Source organism: Eptatretus burgeri, chromosome 2 (assembly GCF_056783735.1).
Source record: "Eptatretus burgeri isolate ZD-2024b chromosome 2, Ebu_testis_v1, whole genome shotgun sequence".
NCBI lineage: Eukaryota > Metazoa > Chordata > Myxini > Myxiniformes > Myxinidae > Eptatretus > Eptatretus burgeri.
In genome coordinates this window covers 114,332,003-114,347,002 of record NC_140962.1, presented here as the reverse complement: position 1 = coordinate 114,347,002, position 15,000 = coordinate 114,332,003, and the positions used below count along the sequence as shown (strand labels likewise).

Here is a 15,000-nt window from a genome sequence, read left to right as displayed (position 1 = left end):
ACAAGTATTTACAAGGAATTAAGGCGCAGCAAGAGGCCATTCGGCCCATCATGCCTGCACCACACCAAACCAGATTTAAACAATCCGTCGATACCCCTTCCCTTCGTGTGCAGCCTTTTGGCTGCTACACTGGTACTCATTTCGCCGACCTCAGAAGGATGACAGGCTGAGTCACCCCACTGGTGTTAATTCAGTGGCCAATGGGGCTTGAACCCAGGTCCTAGGATCTCAAGCCAGCACCTTAACCACTAAGCTAACACCAGGCTTAAATTTATTCATCCTTCACCTAGCATTAACCCCAAATCATTAACCTCGCATGTACGAGATGCTATGCTCAACAAGTACATTGTGGTGTCATTCAATGTTAACAATTTTACCACAATAAATCACTCAATGATATTTTTTATGTCATCTCACTGATTTGGATGTTGCTGCACATTTTCTATACAATGAACTATAATGAAGTCATGATTCATAAATAATGGCAACTTTTGTATGGTGTCAATACACATGTGAAAGAGCATATAACCCTTGCACCTGCAAGGAGCAATTGTATAGACATGTCATACAGCATTGAAACGATTAAGAAGACCTGAAGTGTCTCCATCCCAGGATGTAAATAATTTGATATCAACCCAAGTATATGCAAACACAGCAGTTTAATAAATAAGGAAGGACTTTGTGCCTCAAAAGTTTGCAACCCTTGAAAACCAAAAATCCATATCAAAATTTTTTTTTTTTTAAAGGTTTTACCCAAAGTTCTGTGGCAAAGTGAGCATTTTCCCGAGGATGAAAAAGTCGTTTCCTATCACAAACGCCGAATTGTCAGAACCTGCAGGACTTGTAAAAGTAGCTGCAAAGAGAAGGAAGCACTGCATTGCCATCCATTGTATGCAATCAGACAATTTCACACCAAAGCTAACATCTAGACAAATAATACATTCTGCCAAAAAAAAACAAAAAAACGAAGTGCTATATCAGTTTCAAGACTACCATTAAATTTTGGTGCAACTCAAGTTATGAAACTTTAAACAACAAAACAATATATTCAAAATGGATCTCGGATGAAACATCATTGTATGATGCCACCACAAACGTAAATTCATCACAATGTCATAATTTGTTCTGCTGTGAGGTACTCAAGGTTTTCATAATTATTGTTGTATCCGCATGGGTTAATTCCAGTTAACTGGTGCAACCTAGATCAACCGGCACGGGCCGGTTTTCGGGTCTTTCCACTCCGATACCATGCTGGTGGGACAATTGAATTAGCCAAGCGTTATGCTAATTGGTGCTGCACGCTTCGTCTCTAATGGCCAAGAGAAGCCAGGAGACATGCAGCACAGGTCTGGACAGACAGCGTGAATTCCTGTGCCAACTTAACGCTCAAAAGACTTTCCTGATTACAAACATGACCACGACGACCTACAATTCACCCGAGACCAGGTGTATTTATTTGAACAAGTAATGGTCAACAAATACAAATACAAGAGGAAAATACAATAAATGGCAATAAAAACCCCTTACAGTTACTGAACCATAGGCACCTACAAAAAAAAAATTATTTATCTATATCCTTACCCCAGGCCTACATTTACACCATGATTGAGAAAACAAGGAATCTAAGACACAGAAATACCGGATATTCTCGGCAGAATCCCGCAGGATCAATAGTCAGCAGAGTCCCGGCTTGCTCGGCAGGGAAATGTACCATTCTGTCCTGTCCCGTGAGGAATGGCGCGGAGGAGAGGAGAGGACGTGGCTCTGGTGGGACAAGAAGCGCAGCTTCCCCCCAGGCTGATTCCAGACTTCCACCCGTCCAACTGCCTTTAAATCGCCTAGCATGCCTACATACATCACTTACGATATGCCCCACCACCCTCACTCTCACTCACAACTGGGCAAGAGTCCTTTTTGATGGGTGGAAGACCGCCCTTCAAAACTTGTCAGTCAGGCAAGGCCCTCCCCCCTTCAGTGTCGAGCAGGAACAAAACCGTTTCTGCACGGCGACGACAGCCTAACAAAACGCGAAAAAAAAGACATAAAATACCGATTCTAAATGGAAGAACATACAACAAAGGGTCACAGGGATGGTGATTTTTAGACATCTGCATTCGGAGGGGTGGACATAGTCTATCTATTACATAAAATGACACATGGCTAATATCACAATTAATTACTTTTTGCTTACTCAAAGAAATTCATAAAGGAGATAACTAATCTCTACTAAGCAATGTTAACCCCGAGGAGTGATTTCTACAACAATATGTTCAATCAAATATTTTTTTATTTTCCTCCCTCGTCTTCAAAATAAATAAAATGTAAGATAGGAACACTATCGAAGTCACATTAAAAAATAAATGCGTTGAAGGTGGGTATCGGGGGTATAATTAGTACAGTGAGCAAACAGTGGCTGGGGGAATTATGAGGACTTTGCCTTGAAGCAAGTTTGTTTTGTTTACAAAAATTGAGGCTTTTGGAAGAGCCAGAACAATGAACGGATCAGGACGTAACAGAGGGGGACACTGACAGCAGGGATGAAGGACAAAATAGAGGGAGGCTTGGGCAAACAATGGGTGTGGGAAGGACATTTGAAGGGTGAGGGGGGATGGTGAATAAGATCAGATACAGCCCCCCCCCCCCCCACCAAAAAAAAAAAAAAAAAAAAAAAAAAAACTCAAGAAAGAAAAACTGGAAACTCAGAAAGAGGTTGGCCTGGAGAGGGTAAAATGTGGTAGAAAAGATTATGGTTTTTGGATGGGGCTGATCTGAGATGGTGGTGAATTGCCATCTTGAAGACCTAAGGGCAGAATGAGAATGAAGAAGTTGGTTCCACAGGCATGAAAAAAAGAACAACAAGTGAGTGGAGGTGAGCATCGATTCTAGATTTTGGGAGTTGACAAAAAAAAAATACAAGATTATCAAATAAAAAATATAATTAACAAGCCGGTAGGCGACAGGGCTGCTCGCTCTAGATGGAAAGCTGGCCGACGCGACTAGCCGATATTCATGTACATGCTATCAATCAATTTAGCACAATAAATATGATTATCACAGCCCTCTTCGTTTGCGCCCAGAAACCCGCCTTGTGAAATTTCAGCCATGTTTCCAAAGAGACTCTAACAAATGGCAGCCCTGGTAATTCCATTTATCTATTCGCTAAAGATTTTATTTTTTTTTTATATGATGCTGTAAGACATTCTCCTTGGGCACAAAAAAACCAGGTCCCTCGGAGGCATTGATTTTTTTGTACAGTCCACAATAAGTGTACGATGTACGATAAAGTATTTTAGCTGTTGCTTAGCAACGGAGGTGTGCATAGCAACCATTCATTTTTGTGTACATGCTAGCCACATTGTACACATTTCACCCAAGTTTCATCAAAATCAAACTCTTTCTCTTAGAAATATTCGCAATTAACAGTTTCTGAAATGTTCGACATGTACTCGCCCAAAACCTATCTCCTCCTATACTACAAATTGGCATGAAGGGAGCAAGATAGATTGCGCACAGAACTCCAAGCTTCGATTTATTTTTTTTTTCGATTTTTTGACCACTTTAAAGGGCCGTTGCTATGCCATTACTAGGGCCTGGGGTCCCATATTCGAAAGCACACGATTCCCAGAAATATTGGTCCTACCTACCAAATTTCATTGGAATCTGTTGAGTGGTTTAGCCCCTAGGCTTGACCAAAGTTTTGTGGACAGACAGACAGATGGAAATGTCCAGAATAAGGGTGCTCTAAGAGCAGCCAATAAACAACAAATAGGATGGATGGTTATAAAAGTGGTCGTATACATTCAACAAGCACAAATATAATGACAGAAAAAAAAATTCAGACAATCATTGGCAGGGGTAGGTAGGGTAAGTGGAGGTAAGAAAGATCAATGGCGTATAGAAGAACAATAGATTGTGTTGACCTGACTGCTACCTTGAAATGATGGAAAAAAAAAAGCAAAATTACAGAAAGTTATTTCACAGGTAGAATAAATGGATAGAATAGTGGAGGTGAACAGAGCTTGGAATTTGTCAGCATGTTACCAGTTAGGATGGACTGTGCTATTAAGTAGCTTGTTAAAAATAGCAAAAACACACACACACACACACACACACACACACACACACACACACACACACACACACACACACACACACACACACACACACACACACACACACACACACACACACACTTCACAGAGCGTTGGTGCGACCGCAGCAGTTTCTTGGCAAGGGTTACACTGGGTGGTTTGCCATTGCCTTCCCTATGTTATTTGTCCATGCTCCAAACTTTTAAATGCTGAGCATATGGCAAGCAAGCAGCACGTACACACGTCTTTGTGTACACACGTCTTTTTTAAGTCTTTGGTATGCTCAGCCGGAGTTTGAACCACCGACCTCCCAGATCCACCAGGTCCGGTATGCATCGATATACATTAGTCAAAACATATAAAGCCAACCAAAGAGTTGCTCTACTTATTTTGGAGCAAAGTGCAGGTGTCAGGATGCTGAGTTTAGAATGTGCTTCTTGCTCACCGGAGACAAACTGACAGTTTGCAGTTTGTTTGTTAACCACTTTTCTGGTCTTGCTCCTGCCTTTTCACTTCTACACCCATTTCCTGGTCCCCCAGAAGAACGTTTAGTTCCCTCCCCAAAGGTAAACAAAATGTTCACCTCCCTATGTACATGACAAGACATTTATAGTGATGACCGACGATCCACTGCAACCATGATTTATGTTTTCACCAGTTGCGGCACTGATAAGCACCTCGGAAAGGAGAGGCTGCACAAACTTCAAACAGCATTGATTGGCAAGTTTGGTAACAAGATAATGAAACGTGTTACAACACCGTTACAATCACATTGATCATCATCCATGTCGACACTCTGAGAAATGTGCCCATTACAATATCATCTTACTAATTCTGAAGGCAGCAAGCAAAACACCTGAAAGTGCTCGATAATTATAAGTAAGCTTAAATTACATTCGATAATAACAAAGCTTAAATTACATTGAACACTCTTGTTTCACATGCCTGATATGACGTTTCACAGATGAAATGAAACACCGATGTTATCCACAAAAGCCATGGCACAATTTGTATTGTATTACTTACTGTACCAGGATACACGTACCAGGATACACGTGAATGTATGAAATGATTCAGAAAATGAGGAAATGTCTAAGCACTCATTTTTGACGCATGTGGCAAGCTGGCAGTACAGAATGTCAGCGAGTAGACATAAGATCAAAGTGTGTGTGTGTATGTGTGTATGTGTGTATGTGTGTATGTGTGTATGTGTGTATGTGTGTATGTGTGTATGTGTGTCTCAAGTAAAGTTTGACGAAGTAGTGAGCGGTTGCGGTCCATAGACTTTTGAAGAGATATACGAGCAGTGTCCCATTATTTGCATGCCTTACACAACATGACATAGAAGCCTGGATTAAAGGTGTGTTTAGTTCAGGTAGGTTAATCGTTTCACTAATTAGACCACACCCCTGGCCTTAAAAATGCCATGCCTTGTGGGCCAACCGATTATGTTTATTACCTCCATCACCGAAGGTGAAGGTGGTTATGTTTTCACCCCTGTTTGTTTGTTACTTGCAAAATCGAAGATGTTTCAAGTCCATTGGTCAGTTGATTTTGTTATTACTTGGCGAAATCTTCGATTTTGTCAAGTATGTTGGTCAGTTCCGTTTGTTGGTTTGGTTGTTTGTCCGGTCATCTACAGCCCAAACGGCTGGACCAGTAGTTCTTAAATTTTTTTTTTTTTATTTTTTATTTTTTTTTTTTTACACCTGATAGGCAATCCACCTGAGACGGTCCAAACCCCATCTTAATCGGACTAAACGTCACGACGTGACGTCACACAACGTGAAAACACATTTTTGGACATAACTCAGTGACCGGAAGTCGTAGCGACTTCTGGATGACGCCAAATTAAACTTCATTCAAATATCTAAATGATTACTAAAAGCATCTTATTACAAATTACGCATAGTTTTCGCAAGCGTATGACGTCAATGTTTTGCCTATTGACGTCATTTTTTTAAAAATATTTACGCTCGTCTGCAGCCGAAACTACTAAAGCAATCGTTCTCAAATTTTAACACGTGATAGCCAATCTTGCTGAAATAGTCTGGGATAAAATCACGTCATAATCGCACTTAACGTCACGACGTTATGTCAAAAAAGGTGAAAACAAGCTTTTGAATATAACCCAGTAACCGGAAGTCGTAGAGACTTGCTGTTGACGCCAAAACAAACTTCAATGGAATATCTAAATGTTTTAAAATGCATGTTAGTACAAATTATGTACAGTTTTCACAAGCGTATGACGTCAAAGTTTTTAGCTATTGGCATGATTTAAAAAAAAATTCTATTCGTTCTACAGGTCACAATTCTTAACCGATTTGGATGAAATTTTAACAGCTGATAGAAATCCACAGTGCAAAAAGATGTGACTTTTGGTGATGTTCAAGATCAGGATCTGGATTCTGCATCATTTTACATTATCGCCCATAAACAACCAATGGGGAATTTTTTGAATTACAAATGGCTATTTCTCAAACAGTTTTGCACTTATTATATTGAAACTTATACTGTCTATTTATGCATGTAATATTAACATGTGTACAAAGTTTGATCGAAATTGACCCACGGTCAAGGTCAGGGTCACCCAAAACATGAAAAACACATATAAAATACATATTTTTGTTTTACAACATATTTCAAACCTGATAACGGGATCGTAAAGCTGGTTGAAAAGCAATGTTCCTAGGTATTTTCAAATATTTTATACGATCAGAATGAAGGCAACAAGCACCGATAAGTTGTTGAATGTCACATGGTGGCTTTAAATGAGTTGTGAAAATTTTCAATCTGCTGTCGTTACCATGACAACACGCGCCTGCTAATTATTTGTGACGTCGCGTCATTTTATTAATGTACGAACAAATAAACACCACACATTCCATGACATTACAGCTTGGACCACCACACGGAAAGGTCAACTAATTCGCCAAGTGTCGTGCTATGCACGATTTTTCATTTGTCTGTCTGTCTGTCTGTCTATAGCCGACAGGTCACAATTTTAAACCAATCTTCACAAAACATCACCATATGGTAGAGTTTGTCATAATAACGAAGCCTATTGTTTTTGAGGTCAAAAGGTCAAAAGGCCAACATCTTTGGTGGTATTTCTAAAATCCTAAATTTTCATCAGAGCGACTTGAAATTTGAAGAGGAATTATATTTCAGGTCACCGAATTCAACCAGCCAATTATTTTTGAGTTCAAATTTGTTTTATGGATTTTGAAAGCATCGTGCTCTGCATGGCGTCTTTTCTTGTTTGTTTGTCTGTCTATCTGTCTGTGGGCAGGATACCTCAAAAAGTTTGGGACGGAGGATGAAATTTTTTGGACAGTTTGGGTGTGTGACAAGGACAAACCAATTCGATTTTGGTGACGATCCGGATTCGGCTTCTAGAAATTTTTCAAGTGATTCTTCACCACCATCTATCTTGAGATGGGGCCAAAAACGATATATAGCACAATATCTCAAAAAGTTTGGGACGGATTCAGATGAAACTTGGACACGTTGGGTGTGGGGCAAGGACGAATTGATTCGATTTTGGTGAAGATCCGAATCCGGATCTGCATACGAGAATTGTTTTTTATCTTGCCAAAACGAAGTTTTTGCAAGATATGTTAGTCAGCTTGTATTTTTTTTTGGGGTTTGTTTGTTTGTCTTTAATCACATTTAAAAAATTCTGCAGAGCACAGTTATCATTGGAAATTTTTGTAACTTCGCATATCAGAGGCCTATAGAGGTCCCTTTCAGTGCACAAAATTTTGAAGGTCAAGGTCACTTTGTCGCAAATCAGGGGAGTCGACGAAACCCTTATTTGTTGAGTAATTTTGATCGGATCGTCTTCAAACTTCATGGGAATATAGTTCATGGTCTGGTGCTCAGCTGATTAATTTTTGGTGGCGATTGGCCTTGACCTTCATGGTTAGTGCCTAAGGTCAAACATATTTGACCCCAAGGTCAAATTTTCAAGTTTTAGGAACCATATCGTGTAGTACCTCAAATTGAACACCTCGATGAGTGCTTTCTAGATACGTCAAGCTTGAGACATTATGACGTCATTTGGTAACGTTATGAGGCAAACGAATATTTTCCATGGTTACTCTGTAGAACGATTCTCATCGGAATCTCTCGTAGGCAGATATTCCTCAAGGAGTCGCTCCTGGTGGATAGCAGCTCTGTTCACCTCAGCGTGACCTCAAAGAAGTCACACGTGGTCACCTTTTGGCAAGATACGGGTCACCCTGCGGGTGACATTGGTTTTTTTTTTTTTTTTTAACCAATTCTTCACCATTGAGAGACGGCACCAAAAAACGAAAAACAACATATGTAGCAGGGTATTTCAAAAACGTGTTCCGCCCGATATGTTCTCGTGGATCAGGAATTGCGTGGCGGAGGTAAGCGCTCTACCGAGTGCCCTTCTAATTTACTGGCTGTGGATATCCAGGACCCAAGTCCTACCCAGATCAAATTAATGACTAGATTGTACACAGTGACATGCTATTACCTACTGTATAACCCCATGCAACCTGGTTGCCATACAGTGAATACTCTTGGAATTCATTTTCAATGTCTTCCTGTCTCATCAATGTAGGATTTGCTGCAGTCTTTTCAGATGGTTCAATACAACACCCTGGAATTCTCTCTCTATCAAGTGCAGCCTGTGGCTGCTGGTTGCATCATTGGTTGGGAAGCGGCAATGCCGCTGATGCAGTGTCCCCCTTACCAGTACACTGGTACTCATTTTGCCGACCTCGGAAGGATGACAGGCTGAGTCAACCTCCTTGTGTATATCAATTCAGTGGCCAACGGGGCTTGAACTCAGGACCCGAGGATCCCAAGCCACCACCCCAACCACCAAGCCAACACCAGGCTTACCCTGGAATTATTACCAAGTGAAATCCCATCATATAATTTTGCAAGGATGGTACAATGGTTTATATGCCACACCAATCTGTGCACAGCTTATTTTACCAATATTCTGACACAGACAATATGGAAGTACACACTATCCAATCATGTCCACCTTCCTGGTGACTTTTTTTTTTTTTTAAACCAGGAAGCAAACTGCGATTTTACACATTTTTTGACGGAAAGCTTCAAACTTGTTTTATTTCTTTGATTGCAGCCTTCCTGCCTGACAGCATTGCCCATGCCTGAAACATGAGGTTTCAGATTGGAGAAAGTTTGTGAGTAATGGATGAAATGTTTCCTGAGGAGTGGTCTGCCCTTTCTTCTTTATTCCATGATTGGTATAATTGTACTGTACTTCACTTGGTATAGTTTTTCTTGGTTGGTTCTGCTTTTGTTCTTTGAATAATGGATAAGCCCAAACACCTTACCTTGATGTTAAATAGAAAAGTAAAATACATATTGGCAATGTCACAAAAAAAGTGGGAAAACATAATGCAGTGTCGACAGGTCTGACTAACGTCACCCATTGTGTCGAACTTTTTCTAATCCTGAAGATCACTGAGCTTTCCAACTTCACACTGCGTTCAATTAACTGGTCTTTGTCTTTCACTAAACCTCAAGGATTGCTCCGATTTGAGGCCAAACTTGACGGCGCAACACGCAGGAGGCAAAAGGCTCTTATAGATAAAGTGTCTTCTTCTTCTTCTTTCGGCTGCTCCCTTTTGGGGTCGCCACAGCGGATCAGCCGTATGATCCGCATAGTGATTTGGCACATGTTTTCGCCGGATGCCCTTCCTGATGCAACCCTGGTCGCCTCTTACGACACAGGGATCTGGTACACTTATTTTAACCGGGGTATACACCAGCCCAGTACACTGGTACTCATTCCGCCGACCTCGGAAGGATGACAGGCTGAGTCAACCCCCTGGTGTATTAATTCAGTGGCCCAACGGGGCTTGAACTCAGGACCTTTTGGATCCCAAGCCGCTGCCCTAACCACTGCGCCAACACCAGGCTTTATAGATAAAGTGTGGTTTATTAAAATAAATACAGGGATAAGGGTAAACAATTCTTTATCTTTATCATTCAGAGATAGGGTTCAAAAACGATACATAGCATGATATTTCAAAAATGTATTGGGCCGATATGTTCTCGTGGATCAGGTATTACAGGGTGGAGGTGTGCGCTCCACTGAGTCCCCTTCCAGTATTTTTTCTTGCATTTGATTGTGAAATTTTCTGACAAGTCATGTTTTAGAATTACTAAATTTAGAATTTAGAATTTTACAATTTTTAGAATCACTTTTGGTGTTGTTATTTGGTGAAGTTGAACCTTTGCAAAAAGAGACTGACATATCAACTGTTTCTGGGTTGGCAAAGGCCGAGTTGATGGTGTCAATGGTACAATGGCAAAGGCCTAATAGATGGTGTCGGTACAAGGAAACATACTGTACCCTCCATAAAAGGGTTGTTGTAGCAAATGCAAGAAACCTTGCACAAGTAGCAAATACGTTGAGACAATGCACCAACGTCAATATTCTTTTCATCTGTAAAGATGTTGAGAAATGCAAAACCTAGCTGGATAGCAAATCGCAGGGAAACATAAGAACAAGTGTTTTTGGAGAAGGTGTCTGGGTATCACTGCGAGGGGTTGGAGATGTCCATTTTAGACGATAGATGGGGCAAGACATCTCGCCCCTTTGTGGTCCGGGCGAAAGACTTCATCTTGTGCCAAACCTCCTCTATTTCCTGGTTCCTGAGTGAGTGAGTGAGTGAATGGCTGCATACATGTAGCGCCATAGTGGGAATGGTTTTAATGTGCAACTTTCATTGTGCTTCATAGGTATTATATTTTTAACCCCACCCCACCCCCCCACGAGATAGCTGTTGTAGGGCTTCTTTCTACAATTAGTGACCCCATTTTTATTCTTAGACGCCAAGGAGTCCTAAACCACCATTTAGGTTGTATTTTTCTGATGTACCACACTGTTACAAAGCATCTGTGCTGCCGAAGCAGTTTCTTGGCAAGAGTTATTATGCTGGATGGTTTGCCATTACCTTCCCAGCAATCAGACAGGGAAGGAATGTGTAATTTGGCCAGGGTACTGGTGGTAGTTCGCCTGGTTTTCATGAAGGACATGCCAGCAAATGGGACCCCAGTTTAACGTCCATCCGAGGGAGGGCACACATTGATGAATCACCCTGCCTGTGAAACACCGGGATGACAGTTTACAGCTGGGTCGGGATTCAAATCCAACCAAGATGGCTTCGAGGAGAGTGTGTGCACCTCTAGGCTACCCTGCCAGCCCCATATTCCTTTCCACATACATTATTATATTAATACGCTAAGCCATATTTTGTGGATGCATCTCCTCTGAAACTGCCGGACGGAGCATGCGGGTGCTCTGTGGTCTAATGTACAGCATAGGCTATGTGAGATCGCGCCAGATGGACAGGTTTGGGAATTTTTGCCGATTTTCTAATTTTTACATTCGTTTGCGTGGTGACGTGTGACGTCACCGCTGAGACGTAATGACGCCATGACATCGATCATTCGCTAACATCATTATGTCTGTCGTCGACAGACCGTCACCGCTGAGAGGCGTAATGTCACTCCGAGAAAACAATGTAAAACCCTCTTCTGCACACGTTGACTACCTCAGAAGGTGCATTTGACACAAAAAAAAGTAACAAGAAACATTGTATATAAAGAAATTCTATAAATCACATTGTCAACACTGGATATATTGACGTCCTAACGAACCCTCACTTTCGAAACTTCACGCGGAGCACGTGTTTGGCTCGTAAATATATATATAATCACACCAAACAATCACGAGGCCTTACTCTTTTTACCTTTTTATGGTTTTCGTCCTTGTAAATAAACATGACCCAAAATACAAGCATCAAATACAAAGGAAATGAAAGACGTTTACAACAACCTCATTTCAAATGGGCAAAACAAATAAGCGAGCAGACCGATGAGAATATGGGCATATAGGTTGGCAGTTAACTGGCAATAAATAGGAAATCCAGACCTGCAAGGTCACGTTCTTCACACGACACAGGTAACGTGGTATTCAGAGAGGGTCTTGTGAGGCGCATCACTATGTAGGAAACAAAGGAAATAGCAAATTACTTCTTTAAATCACTATTCTACCACACAGTCACGTCATCACAGCCTGCTCGGTGGTGCTCTGCCCAAAAGGCTCGATGTTACAACCTTGGTTGGATCTGTGCTGCCAAAAGCAAGTATTTCACTGGGGGTGGGGAGGGGGGGGGTCCTTTTGTTTTCAGAGTGGTAATCAGGGCAGGAAATTTGTAATTTGTTCTGGGTGTTGGTGATGGCTCACATACTTTTTGTGAAAGACATCGTGGGATCTCTAACGTACACCAACTAATGCTAGCAGACGGTACGCTCAGTTTAAGGTCCATCTGAAGGACAGCGCAATTTGTGACGCAACGTCCTGCCTGAGACAGTTTACACAAGGATACACAAGACTAAGAGGAGGCAATTTGGTACATCATGCCTGCGCTACAACAATATCATTCAATTTATCGACTTGAATTAATTGAGGCAGAATTGGGAGGAATGGAGATGAGTACTGGCTGGCAGGTGCACACATCACCATGCACATATTTTAAAATAATTTTTATTACTTTTTTGGTGGGGAAAGTAAGCCGGCTGGAGGTTGAGGAATGAAGAATGACAGCCAAATCACCATTTGATGAAACCCTCACAAAGACATCACAATTATGACATAGGTATCCAATCACCGATGCAATGTTTACCTCGGCTACCTACCATTCCGGCAATATCCATGTACACTACTATCCCCAATGCTTCTCAGTACCTATCAAAATCAAATTTGAGTTTCCAATTCCAAAGACTGGCAAGATGACCTAGACTCTAGAGGGATGCACACTGGCCTCCAAGCCATCTAGCTTGGGTTTAAATCCCATCGTTTCACAGGTAATGTGTGCCAGTAACTCATCAATGTGTGTGCTGTCCCTCAGATGAATGTTAACTGGCATTACGTCTTCTGACATTACTTGGTGGATGCCACAGTATCCTTCGTGAAGAGGAGGTGATCAATCATCAGCACCATGGTTAAATTCCAAATTCCTACCCGAACCTTTAATCAAACGTCAGGGCTGTCCAGCCAGTTCGTGAAAGACTTTGGTCAAGCTTCCCCCTGCTAACCACCCAAGAACATGGGAATCATTGTGACAGAAAAGTCGTCATTTCCACTTGCACTTGTAAAGGACGCCTTCGTTACTGTGGCATAGGAGTGGCAATGGTCAATGGCAGCGAATGTCATGGCAAACAAAGACAGGGAGGTAAACTGGATTTTAATTAACTCTGTGTGTGTAAGTATCACAGCAGTTGTTACTTCAATGAAAGGGATAATTCGTGTAATGCATGTAAACATTCCGTACGGGCACGCACCACTTCCGGATAGTGATGACTTACTGTATTATAATAATTTCTCGATTTCTTATGCGCATTTATAGATAAACACAATGCCTCAATCCAGTCGTCGTTTACGAGAGCGAAGGAACGGCCTGTGTGGTTGTTTGAAAAAAAAAAAAATTCCACGTACGGCCACGCACTAGTCTATCTATAATTCCAGCAATGTGTGTGTATGTGTATGTGTATGACCGCTGTTTCTCGACAACCACCGGTCCAATTTCATTGAAACTTGCCAGGTATATTGCTGGGGACCCGAGTACGTGCATTTAAGGTTTGATATTAATCGGACAAGTGGTTCCCAAATTATGGCCATTTATTTACCAAACCAATGACACGACACGGTGGTATGACGTCACAATTCTTCCCTTTTTTTTTTTTGCATGTCTGGGCCCACACTGGTTATCTTAAACAACTCCATCAGATCTCTTCATATTCCTCGTCTCCTTCAGCCACTATTATAGCCGAGCCAAGCTAGCCCTGGAATCGATCTCGTCGCCTCACCACATGCCTGTAGTGTTAAAAAAAAACCCACTGTTTATATTTATAATTTATCCCTCGACGACTAAATCCCAAAACCCTGTTACCTTTATCGAAAGACTGAGGGGTTTAAATACCCATGATGCAATGCGCGGACGCCATATTAGTTGGCACGCGAAACAAGCGAGAAAAAAAAGCTAAACAAGGCCAAAGACTTCGCGTAACCTTCCAACGCAGTAAGTCGGAAAAACGAGATGGACGTGATAGACTGTGGAGCTACTGATGCCGTCGTCGCCAGGGATGTGGATACAACCAACATGGCGGCGCGCACTGCATTATGGGATAGCTCTGAAAACCGTCCATTCTCTCGAGCCTCCTGGCTGCATCGTGCCAGTTCTTCCTCCCCCCCCCATATCTATTACCACCCACAGATCCTCCTCCGAGAAAGGGAGTTCAATGCCGAAGGAGAAGGCCATTCGGCCCGTCCCGGCCTGTTCGTACCCGTCCTCAGCACACGTACCAATCGTCAGGTCGCGGGATCTCACACAATCAATGAAGAACAAGAAAAACATCCGTGCGGGAGCCAAGCAAAGCTCGAGCCGAGGTAGACTAGGCGACAGCGTAGGCTTCGGCCTACCTCCCCGCTGAGAGGCTCAGTTCACCGGGTAGTTTCGGAAGGAAACCTTTTAAATCGGTTCACAGCGAGCGGGAATCACTGCAGAAATGACTCCACGAGCTCAGAAGCTTTATTTACACATATTATATATAAAGAGAGAAAAATTACCCTTGAGCGCCAGGAGATGCTCCATCTTCTGCTGCGCTGCATCCATTTTGCGGAAGGAAGAAATCATCGCCGTGTTCATTCCTGGGAACGTTTCTCTTCCCATGAAAGGTTTAACGATCGAGGTCCGGAGTTCGGAGACGACGTCCGGGGTCCAAGGTCGTGCGGGAAGCTCCACAAACATCTGGCTCCCGAGTCCTCACCTTATTAATTGATGTGGAACTCCACAGCTGGGTTGTTTAATTAAACCTCCCGATTGTCTTG

At 42.1% G+C, this 15,000-nt stretch overlaps 1 protein-coding gene across 9 annotated transcripts in view; it reads right to left on the bottom strand.

Moving 5' to 3' along the window:
- Positions 1 to 15,000, bottom strand: part of TRAPPC13 (trafficking protein particle complex subunit 13) — a 95,633-nt gene that overhangs the window by 80,472 nt on the left and 161 nt on the right. For 7 of the 9 annotated variants that reach the window (XM_085870818.1, XM_085870822.1, XM_085870823.1 and 4 more), the window contains exons 1-3: positions 14,740 to 15,000; positions 12,043 to 12,111; positions 754 to 853 (exon numbers count right to left, since the gene is read on the bottom strand). The exon at positions 14,740 to 15,000 is cut by the window's right edge. In XM_085870818.1, the coding sequence (XP_085726944.1) occupies positions 754 to 853; positions 12,043 to 12,111; positions 14,740 to 14,920 (350 nt within the window). In that variant the 5' untranslated portion in view covers positions 14,921 to 15,000. Of the gene's footprint in view, positions 1 to 753; positions 854 to 1,639; positions 2,622 to 12,042; positions 12,112 to 14,739 lie in introns of those variants that run through there. The other 2 variants (XM_085870820.1, XM_085870824.1) reach the window with 2 other exon arrangements.